The following is an 11,403-nucleotide window of genomic DNA, read 5'->3' as shown; positions in this document are numbered from 1 at the left end:
TTCATGCAATATGATAAAAAAAACCCATCTTGTTATCCTCGATGGCAACAATACAATACGTGCCTTGCTGCCCCTACTGTCACTGGGAAAGAACACCGCAAGATTGAACCCAAAGCTAAGCACTTCTCCCATTGCAAGAAAGATCAATCTAGTAGGCCAAACCAAACTGATAATTCGAAGAGACTTGCAAAGATAACCAATCATACATAAAAGAACTCAGAGAAGATTCAAATATTGTTCATAGTTAAACTTGAGCATAAACCCACAATTCATCGGTCTCAACAAACACACCGCAAAAAGAAGATTACATTGAATAGATCTCCACGAGAGAGGGGGAGAACATTGTATTGAGATCCAAAAAGAGAGAAGAAGCCATCTAGCTAATAACTATGGACCCGAAGGTCTGAGGTAAACTACTCACACTTCATCGGAGAGGCTATGGTGTTGATGTAGAAGCCCTCCGTGATGGATGCCCCCTCCGGCGGAGCTCCGGAACAGGCCCCAAGATGGGATCTCGTGGGTACAGAAGGTTGCGGCGGTGGAGTTAGGTTTTTGGCTCCGTATCTGATCATTTGGGGGTACGTAGGTATATATAGGAGGAAGGAGTACGTCGGTGGAGCAACAGGGGGCCCACAAGGGTGGAGGGCGCGCCCAGGGGGGTAGGCGCGCCCCCCTACCTCGTGGCTTCCTCTTTTGTTTCTTGACGTAGGTTCCAAGTCTCCTGGATCATGTTCGTTCCAGAAATCACGTTCCCGAAGGTTTTGTTCCGTTTGGATTCCGTTTGATATTCTTTTTCTGCGAAACACTGAAATAGGCAAAAAAACAGCAATTCTGGGCTGGGCCTCCGGTTAATAGGTTAGTCCCAAAAATAATATAAAAGTGAATAATAAAGCCCAATAATGTCCAAAACAGAAGATAATATAGCATGGAGCAATCAAAAATTATAGATACGTTGGAGACGTATCACTCCCGGATCCGTGCGGCGCGAGCGTCCTGATCCGCGGGGTGCGGCCCTCCCGACGGTGTGGCGGATCCCGGAGGCGGCGGGCTCGCGGTGGTGCACGGGCGCCCAAATCCATGGGTGTGGGACTCCCGACAGCGTGCAGGCTCCCGGCGGCGGCGGGATCGGTCGACGGCGGGCTTGGGCGATGGCATTGGCCGCGTGGTGCCGGATCTCGTCGCTCGTGGCGGATCTCTCCACTCCGGCCATCGTGGAGGAACCTGGACCTGGGGCGGCGGCCCCGTTAGGCATGGCGACGGCGCCCTCGGTTGGCGATGTTCGCGGGGGGTGGATGGACGGCGTCTTGACCGTGTGGGCGGTGAGGTGCCGGTGGATCTCCTCCTCGCTGCAGGCTCTCTCCCGCTACACTTGGTGGCTTACAATCGCGGTCGTCGGCCTCGGTGCGTTCGCGGGGGCTGGTAGAGGTGCCATCGGACTGGAGGAAACTCTGGATGACTCGTTCATCCCGAGGGTGGCGACGACTAGGGTCGCCGTTCTCCTCCTTGCAGGCGCCGTCGAGGTCCCTGCCCTCCACCCCGACTCCAAGCCCGGGTGAAAACCCAAAATCTACTTAGATTTGGCGGCGGCGGCACTGCGTGTGTCGTACCCTTCTTGGAGGCACCGCCTGGGGCGTTTGGGTGCTCGGTTAGAGGAACTGCAGGTGGAGGGGATGGGACCAATGGCAACAGGTGGTGTTCGTGATGAAGGAGCGGCGTGGCATCTAGCACGTCGACAACGGCGGGTCTCAGCGGCATGGAGCAGCGGGGTCTCGCCGGTGGGCGTGTGATGATGGACGAGTGCAGGATGGTGGCGTTGTCTAGCGTCGTGGTGGCGCCGACGGCAGCTAGACCGGGCAAGGTAGATGCAGCAGTACAACACTAAAGATGGATTGGTGGCAGGTGGCTGCGGCGGCCTCATACCCGACAGGTGTCCTGGTTGAGGAGTGCGCCGGATTGGTGGGTGCCCCATACCCGGCAGGAGTCCTGGTTGGGACCTCAGGTCTTAGATGTTAGGTTTGGCTGCGAGGTCTGTTTTGTATTAGACCCAGGCTATCAGCATCCCTTCATCAACTGGATAGGAGTAGCGACAGATGTTGCCTAGACGGTGGCTTTAGTCTTACTGTTGTATGACTTTGTAAGGTCTTGTGTGAATAATTAATAAAGTGGCTGCATGCATCGTCCAGATGCAGAGGCCGGGGGTCCTCCTCCTTTTCTAAAAAAAGTTGTGCTCTTCCAAGTTTAACTACTCACAAACTTTGAAGGTTGCTCAAGCTTCCAATGGATGCAGGAAGAGAGCCACGCAAGCCCTTGTTGTAGGACAAGTCCCTGCAGCAAGAAAGAGGCAAAACCTAAGAAGCTTGATTACCATGAGAAATCAAACTATGTTAATGTTTAGGCGTGATTCTGAAGTTCTTCTCTGAACCCGGACTGAAGATTGAGTAATATGTTTACCTAAAAGTGCTTCTTTGGAACGAAGTAAATTAATCGGAAGCGCCTAAACTACAACGGAGAAGAAGTTACATACAAGTGTTGTAGTTCGGACAGAGATTCAATGTCCCCTGAAAGAGTCCCGGACAGTGATAAAGTTGACAGTCTTCGGCAAAACATCCAACAAAGGAGAGCGCCGCACGGATGAGCGATCATTGTTCATCATGCGACGGATAGTTCAGAAACAAATAATCAGGCTTAAATCTATGGTCAATCACCAAATGACACCAACAGGTAATCAATCATACCAACTCCTTGGAGAAAAATCTAAGCAAAACAAAAGGGTAGTGTAGTCAACGGCTCTGCCACTTGCATTGAGAAAATGACAGGATTTGCATAGTTTTAGCACTTGATTCAGTTATTGGTACCACGTCGCAATTGCATACAATCAGAAGATAAGCTATCAACGAGCATTGGTTGAAGAGCACGTACATACACGTATTTGACCAAGACAAAGATAAAGGAAGAGCATGTACATGCAAGGCTAGTGAGTAGAATAATGGAGGAAATTCCGATGTCGGAGCTGTTCCACATTTAGTTTCTTAGCTTTTTCTTTTGACGTGGAACAGTTTTGTTGTTTATTATGGCCAACGTGAGCTCAACATATTACTGTATAACCCAACTCATACTACACAAGAGGTCATCATGAACAACTATATGTTGAATGGATAGTTATTCTGCTACTGTCATGACCAACTCCAGACCACTTTGAAATTCCTGCATTGAGAAATTGTCATGACCTTCAGAGAGGACAAACATAATCAAAGTATCAAACAGCTAAGTTCTGAAATGTGCATTTTGCGCTCATTTTTGAGCCGAGTGTTCTAGACTGGCATTTATTCCAACAATTTTAAGGCGCACGCACTCAAACACCACTCCAAGGCTGAATAGATCATCCAACCACCAAATGCAGGATGATTAAGGATGAAGATGAAATGAGCAGTGCTCCCATCTGAAAGTGATTAGCAAACGCAATGCCAGACTAGCCAAACATGTCATCTAATACTAGTAGATACCAAATTGCCTCCTTGCACTTTAAATCACCAAACAAGACGTTGGTTTGTCTAAATTTTTGTTTTCTGTCTCAATCCATCTGCTGCATCCAACACCCCTGGTGCAGCTTCAAATTTTCTTTTGCCTACTTGACCATGTACCCCCTCAGGTTGCAGCTTCAATTCTTGTTCTGCCTCCTTGACCATGGGCCCCTGGTGCAGCTTCAAACCTTTTTTTGCCTCCTTGACCATGGAACCCAACTGTTCTAGTGCCTGAAGCCTAATTCCATAGCCCCACACAATTGTTTGGTACATGTCCAAGCAAGTCCGCTTATCGAGCTTATCTTCATAGCGATCTGCATCAGCCAGCAATTTTTCTACCTCGGTCTTTGACAGCATCTGAAAGAAAACAGACAAAAAAAAAGTTTGAAACTCATTACTTGCAACGAGAAATTTACATCACATGCACAGCCACAAACTGTGATACATTATTTTCGAGAAATCTGAGAATACATTTGCTAAACATTACAATTTACCTCTTCAGGACCGCCAGTTACATTATCCTCTTCAGGATCGCCAGTTACATTATCCTCTTCAGGATCGCCAGTTACATTTTCCTCTTCAGAATTAACCTGCATAAAAGGAACACTACTTCATCTCTAACAGAATAAACACAAAGGGCAAAGTTTGCTGCGAGAATAACGTACAAATACTTGCGTTGGTGGCTTGAAGAGGGAAGCGCACAAACTATCGGAAAGTGTAACAGTACATGGCAGAGAGCAAACCATCTCAGGCACAGGAAAGGAAGTGATGAGCTCACCAAGTTGGCATCGACCTCAACGCCATGACGATCCAGGACCGATTTCATTCCTCATCTGATCTGGAGGCGGTCCTCATTAGTCAGTTCCAATTTTTCATCAGGCACTAACATCTTGATGAGATTCTTCAAGCCCCACATTACTTCCAGCACGGCTTCATCAAACAGGCAGTGAATTCCCTAGCAAAAATAAATAAATTCAGAACAAAAATTGTGCTCAAACTGTTCACAGGCATAAGCATACATGGGAAGTTTACATACTATAAGGAATCTTACACTCACCAAACTAGCTTCAATGATGTCTTTATATTCCTGCTTTCCAACAGCAAGTTTCTGACCAGGCCAGAGCGACCTCTTGATCATCTCAGCAAGCTCCGAACAAACACCATCACTATTAATGGCCCTGGCCTTGTCCTCGAAAATTTGAAATTCTTTAAAACTAACAGCCTGATAAAGGAATAAAAAAGACGAGCATGCATGTTAGCAGGGAAAACAAATAATCAGTCATACACCATGCCATGTCTCAATCATGACTAAAGAGGATGCATATTAGCAGGTATATGCCTCAACTGTAAAGATGTAGTCTATTTAAGTCATCGTTATCAAATTATTGCAGTCTAATTCAGAATAGGTTCATGCGCTAAGATAATGGGATGTGTGCCATTTTAAAAACATATGATAGTTGTGTCATTTGGTAGAAGTATCCTATTGCCATGCTCCTGGCAAAAATCCTATACTTAACCGGTTACCCTTTAGTCTAACTGATATGTTAAACCTGATACACTCCTGATAATTATAATTATATAATATCTGTAACAGAAGACATATTGGTTAACGTTGTTATCCAATTTGCGGTCACATCCCCCCTTTTTAGCTTCGTATACTGTACTTCCTATTGTGCGCTGCTCGCTCACTCGAATAATCTGTTATCCATTTTACTTGGCCAGCTATCAGGAACACTTCTTAAGGAAAAATCAAGTCAGACCTGATAGTAGAGGGAATCAAAGAAGTACTAGTTGCAAGAACTAACAGGAGGATAGAACGAACACAGAGGGGAAAGGCTGAAAACATTGATTCTTAAGAAGAGGAACTAATAGTACTTGGAGAAGAAAACAAACAGGAGCATGAATACTCAAAGTTCCTAACTCTTGTTCAAAAGAGTATCAGATCCCACTCATGTTTCTGATCGGTACAAATATCACGTCAGGCCTCAATCATCCTAGCTAGCAGTTAGCCCGAGAATGTGTTTTAGGACTGGTTTTTTTTTTTTGGAAAAGGGGTGATACCCCGGCCTCTGCATCAGGAGGATGCATACGGCCACTTTGATAAAAAAATAAGTTCCACAATGTCAAGAAAGTCGTAAAAGAAAACTACGTCGAGCTCACATAGACCTCGTCAGGAAGATACAAAATAAAAAGGCCATAAAGCCACAACCGGCTGGCAGAAAATTAGGAATGGAAACTAATTGCCAATCCTATTACATGACCGCCATCCAAACCGGTTGAATATATCCCGCGCTACCATCTCCCACCGGACAGATCCAGTAACCAAACGCTCCCTGGCCTCCGTCGGAGTGAGTAGGGACCACATACGGATCAACGCCGTAGCTCGGAATACAACCTGCAAAAATGAATAGTAGTTATTCTGTTAAAAGCCAGATCATTTCTGCAGTTCCAAATTGCCCATAACAACGCACAAACTCCTACACGAATATGTCTAGCTGTACCGGACTCTATCCCATCCAGCCACGTTCCAAATAACGACCCGACCGAACTCGGAGGAGTAATGTTAAAAGCAATTTGCACGGAGCGCCACAAATTTTTTGCCAACGGGCACTCAAAGAATAGATGCTTAATGGTTTCATCCCGATCACAGAAACTACACCTAGTAGATCCTGTCCAATTGCGCTTAACCAAGTTATCCTTTGTTAAAATGACCTGTTTATGTACAAACCACATAAACACTTTGATTTTCAAAGGAACTTTAACTTTCCAAACATGTTTGGAGTTAGGAATGACACTCGAGTTAATAACATCGATGTACATCGATTTAACGGTAAAATGTCCAGACCTAGTAAGCTTCCAACACAACTGATCGGGCTGATTTTGTAGCTGAACCTCCATCAGTCTACGCACCAGATGAAGCCAAGCTTCCCATCTATTACCAACAAGCACCCTTCTAAACTGAATATTAAGGGGTGTGGCTTGCATACTCGTTGCCACAAGCGCATCACGGCGATGCACAATATGATATAGAGTTGGGTACTGTAACGCCAACGGAGTCTCACCAAGCCAGGTGTCCTCCCAGAAGCGAGTATCATTACCATCGCCGACTATAAACTTTGTTCTATTAAAAAAGGTTGTCTTAACTCTCATAAGCCCCTTCCAAAATGGCGAATCAGTTGGTCGCATTGTCACCTGTGACAATGTTTTGGATTGCAAATACTTGTTACGAAGTATCTGTGCCCAAGTCGCATCAGTCCCATCTGATAACTTATATAGCCACTTACTAAGCAGGCATCTGTTCTTTACCTCAAGATTCTCAATACCCAACCCCCCCTGATCCTTGGGACGACAAATAAATATCCCACTTGGCGAGTCTATACTTTCTTTTTAGATCATCACTCTGCCAAAAAAATCTTGACCGATAAAAGTCCAGTCGTTTCCGAACCCCAACTGGAACCTCAAAGAAAGATAGTAGGAACATCGGCAAACTTGTGAGCACCGAATTAATAAGAATCAACCGGCCTCCATAAGACAGAAGTTTGCCCTTCCAACAACTAAGTTTCTTTTCGAAACGATCTTCGATACATTTCCATTCTCTGTTCGTGAGCTTACGATGATGAATGGGTATACCTAGGTAAGTAAAAGGTAAAGCCCCTAATTCACAACCGAACAATTGCCTATAAGCCTCTTGTTCCTCCTTGGCTCGACCAAAGCAGAACAACTCGCTTTTATGAAAGTTAATCTTTAAACCGGACAACTGTTCAAATAAACACAACACGAGCTTCATGTATCTCGCTTTTGCCAAGTCATGCTCCATGAAGATGATTGTATCATCAGCGTATTGCAAAATGGAGACACCCCCATCAACTAGGTTAGGCACCAAGCCACCTACCTGACCGGCGTCCTTTGCCCTACCTATAAGAATGGCCAACATATCAACTACAATGTTGAACAATATAGGGGACATTGGATCTCCTTGTCTCAGGCCTTTGTGTGTCTGGAAATAGTGACCTATATCCTCATTGACTTTAATTCCAACACTGCCTTTTTGCGTAAAGGATTCTACCTGGCGTCGCCAGGCCTCATCAAAACCCTTCATGCGTAAAGCCTGTTGAAGGAAAGGCCATTTGACTTTGTCATACGCTTTTTCGAAATCCACTTTGAAAACAACCCCATCCAGCTTTTTCGTGTGGATTTCATGGAGTGTTTCATGTAGGACCACTACACCCTCAAGAATGTTCCTGTCCGGCATGAAGGCCGTTTGAGTAGGCTGCACAACGGCATGCGCGATCTGTGAGAGCCTATTGGTCCCGACCTTGGTGAAAATTTTGAAGCTAACATTAAGAAGACAGATTGGCCTGAATTGCTCAATTCTCACTGCCTCTGCTTTCTTAGGAAGAAGGGTAATCGTTCCAAAATTTAGCTGAAAAAGATGAAGCTGCCCAGCAAACAGATCATGGAACAAAGGCAACAAATCTCCTTTAATAATAAACCAGCATTTCTTATAAAACTCCGCTGGAAATCCATCTGGGCCAGGCGCTTTGTTAGTTTCCATTTGGGAGACGGCATGAAATACCTCTTTCTCGGTAAAAGGAGCCGTCAAAACATCATTCTCCACAACTGTGAGCTGAGGAACATCCTCAACCCTGGACTCATCCAGAGACACACAGTTATTGTCTGGAGGACCAAACAATTGCTTATAGAATTCAGTAATGTACAATTTTAGGTTCTCCTGTCCTATAATTGTACCCTCATCTTGCTCAAGCTGAAAGATCCTCTTCTTTCGATGCTTACCATTAGCAATCATATGAAAAAATTCAGTATTCGCATCCCCCTGGACTACTCTCCGGACCTTGGCCCGCAACGCCCACTTCAACTCTTCTTCCCTAAGAAGTTCCTTCAGCCTCAATTCCGCATCCCTCTTGGCTTGAAGCTCCGCTACTGGCAGCAGCGTGGTTTCTGCTCCCTCCGTCCCAAAATAAGTGCAACTATACATATAATTGGTCAGACAACTAATAGCCTACTCCCTCCGTCCCAAAATAAGTGTCTCAACTTTAGTACAACTTTGTACGAAAGTTAGCATTGAGACATTTATTTTGAGACAGAGGGAGACTTGCAAAGAAAGAAAAAACAAAACAACTAACGGCCAATATAATGTGCCTGAGTTCTTTCAGTTCGTCTCTTCAATTAAGAGGGGGGAATGAAACATAAATTAAAGAACGTGGGAATATGATGCAAGATTGAAATTAGAGGTACCGACCATTCGTGCCCAGGGCATGTCGATGAATTCTGACCAGATATCCTGCAATCAATCCAGACAAAATTTAGGTGGATGACAAAGAGGACAAGGGCAAGCAAGTATATCAATAAACAAATAAATAAAATAAAGGGAAGAATAAGAAAGCAAGATGGGGAAATGGGTACCTCCAAGGCGTTTCGACGAAAAAGTTTGACCCCATCATAATGCAAGACTGCAAATCCAGAGGGCGTCTCAAAGAGCACCAAGATTACCCCACTCTGTCCCAGCCAGCGGCCTGTTGGAGAAAAAAAAAACAGAAGTGAATCAAACTCAGGCAAGCGGCAGGATTGTAGAGCATTCAGATTGGTGTCAAGTCCTCTGTTCGCCTCGGCTAAAGCTCTCTGTTCTCGCTGGTATATATGGTAAGGCTGGGGTTTCGTTTCTTATTCTGAAAAAATACTCACGTATGGGTGGCTTTCAGATTGAGAGAGGAGAGGAAGATGGAGGCGGGAGACTCACAAATGTCGGCGTACGGCGTCCCAGGGGGAGGAGGGGGAGAAGCAGCAGGAGCAGGACGAGGGGGAGCAGGGCGACGGCGAGCCCTCTTTCGCCTTGCGCGTTGCCCCATCGAAAGGGATTGCGGAAGGTGAAGAAGAGGCGGGACGGGATTGGATTTAAAGGGAGTCCGCCCCTGGTTTGATAATCCATCGCGGACGCCGGAGCGGCGATTTCCTATTTCTTCATTGTTTTTACTCTTAAGATTAGATTTAGGAAATTCTTCCTTGTTGGTACGCGGCGCTCAAGCGCCTCCCGCGCCGGCCCTTGTAACTTTCCGCACCTCCGGTTTTGGGAACCTACTAGCGCGAGAGCTATCTTTCGCCCATATCGATTTCTATTAGGAATCAACTACGATCTGGCGACTGTCGAGCCGGCCATCAACGCAGGTAGCTTGCTGCCTCTCGTGTCGCTGTAGGTTACCCTCTGCTCAGGTTCCCATCGGATTTTGTCATTTCTTGTTTTTTTTTTGCGAATTTGTTCTTTTTTCTTCATTATCCTTTGGTTTTTTCTTATATTTTCAGTGGTTCTCTTCGGTTTTCTTTCTTTATTATACTTCTTGGTTTTCTTTGCTTTTATTTTTTGCTTCTTTGTCGGTTTTTATTGGTTATCTTTTTTAACACATGTCTACCTTTTCTCAGTACACAACTTACATTTTTATTTTTTTTGACACATGTGGGGCATTTTTCAAATGCATGATTTCCATTTTAAAAAATACATGGTTTGAACACTTTTTCCGTATGCATGGCAACATTTTCTAAATACACATTGTACATTTCTCAATGAAAATATTAAAAAAGACGATGTGAGATTTTTTTTACATTACAATCATTTTTTAACAAATTGACGGATATCTTTTGGAAACACGTGAATATTTCTTCAAAATTTCACGTACATTTTTAAAACCTATGTGAATATTTGTTTTCATTGTATAAACACTTTTAAAACATCACAATTTTTTTTGTGAAACACAGGAATATTTCTTTAAAATATCATGTACATTTTTTAATGGTACGAAACAAATTACATTGTATACACACTTCAAAAAAATAAAAACATTTTGTTGAAACGTCTAAACATCTTTTCATTGTCATGAAGATTTTTTTAAATTGTATGAGTATTTTTAAATACGCTATCATATTTTTATACCGTGTTAACATTTTCTAAATTCATGGTTTGTATTTTTTAAACTAAATTATTATTATTTTGAAATATATGCATTTGAAATATAAATAAAAGTAAAAAGGAAATTTTGAGCGACGTCAGCATGACGACACATGTCCCTGCTGGGCTGGCCCACCATCGGCTCCTTGTAACATGCTCGCGGGCGAGGCAGCCGTCCGTCTTGCTATAAGCGAGATATGAATGTGCCCAGCAACTAGGAGACTTCCTGCTCAGCGCATGCGGCGCCACCTAGTGAAGCAAGGCTCACACAGTTGCTCGCCTGGCAGGTCACGCGCTCGCACTTGACGTTCGGTTCACGGTGGACCAGTTGACTGTCGAACGTTGGCATTTTGGAAAAATACAAAAAAAATCATGAAATTCAAAAGAAATACTCACAAATATTGGGACTAACTCATTTCATCATTTCAGAAAGACAAACTAGTGCATTTTTCATGACAATATTCCGACCATTGGTAGTGATACAACATGATTTTCTCACACTTCTATGTAGACAATTTGCTGCCATTTTTAGATATATTGTCATTCTCACTAGCCTGACATAGCCCTACCAACATACATAGCTAATGCAATGGAAATAAACCATAAAATATTGCTAAACCAACTCCAGTTTGACTTCATCTTCAATGATTTGGGATCTACAACTGATCCTGCAATTGCTACATTTCAAGCTTGTGCATTGCTTTGGTAAGATCATGGTCTGAGACTTCTCTGTTGGAAATATGCCCTAGAGGCAATAATAAAATGGTTATTACTATATTTCCTTGTTCATGATAATTGTCTATTGTTCATGCTATAATTGTGTTATCCGGAAATCGTAATACATGTGTGAATACATAGACCACAACATGTCCCTAGTGAGCCTCTAGTTGACTGCTCGTTGATCAATAGATGGTTACGGTTTCC

General features: G+C 44.0%; 1 protein-coding gene across 2 annotated transcripts; it reads right to left on the bottom strand.

Annotated features, from left to right (window-relative positions):
* Positions 1–3,272: 3,272 nt before the first annotated feature.
* On the bottom strand, positions 3,273–10,282 carry LOC109778794 (uncharacterized). Of its 2 annotated transcripts, XM_020337375.4 has the most exons (7): positions 9,280–9,726; positions 8,946–9,055; positions 8,782–8,823; positions 4,579–4,743; positions 4,300–4,476; positions 4,016–4,111; positions 3,273–3,878 (listed from the first exon to the last, which is right to left on the bottom strand). In XM_020337375.4, exons 1-5 carry the CDS (start codon positions 9,386–9,388, stop codon positions 4,351–4,353), a joined length of 552 nt encoding a protein of 183 aa, XP_020192964.1. In that variant the 5' UTR covers positions 9,389–9,726; the 3' UTR covers positions 3,273–3,878; positions 4,016–4,111; positions 4,300–4,350. The 2 variants fall into 2 exon arrangements, with proteins under 2 accessions (XP_020192964.1, XP_073358207.1); XM_073502106.1 differs by lacking the exons at positions 3,273–3,878; positions 4,016–4,111; positions 4,300–4,476; positions 4,579–4,743 and adding an exon at positions 5,927–8,509 and having other exon boundaries at positions 9,280–10,282.
* Positions 10,283–11,403: the final 1,121 nt, after the last annotated feature.

This window comes from Aegilops tauschii, chromosome 6 (genome assembly GCF_002575655.3).
Source record: "Aegilops tauschii subsp. strangulata cultivar AL8/78 chromosome 6, Aet v6.0, whole genome shotgun sequence".
Classification (NCBI taxonomy): domain Eukaryota; kingdom Viridiplantae; phylum Streptophyta; class Magnoliopsida; order Poales; family Poaceae; genus Aegilops; species Aegilops tauschii.
The sequence above is the reverse complement of the archived record's forward strand: the minus strand, read 5'-3'. Positions and strand labels throughout refer to the sequence as shown.

What these genes read in the sequence shown, in the direction of transcription:
- LOC109778794 (XM_073502106.1), bottom strand. Translation starts at nt 8,983, where the DNA reads ATGATGGGGTCAAACTTTTTCGTCGAAACGCCTTGGAG. An exon ending in TTCGTCGAAACGCCTTGGAG is followed by an intron (nt 8,824 to 8,945) that starts GTACCCATTTCC and finishes GATTGATTGCAG; the next exon opens with GATATCTGGTCAGAATTCAT. An exon ending in ACATGCCCTGGGCACGAATG is followed by an intron (nt 8,510 to 8,781) that starts GTCGGTACCTCT and finishes TTATATGTATAG; the next exon opens with TTGCACTTATTTTGGGACGG.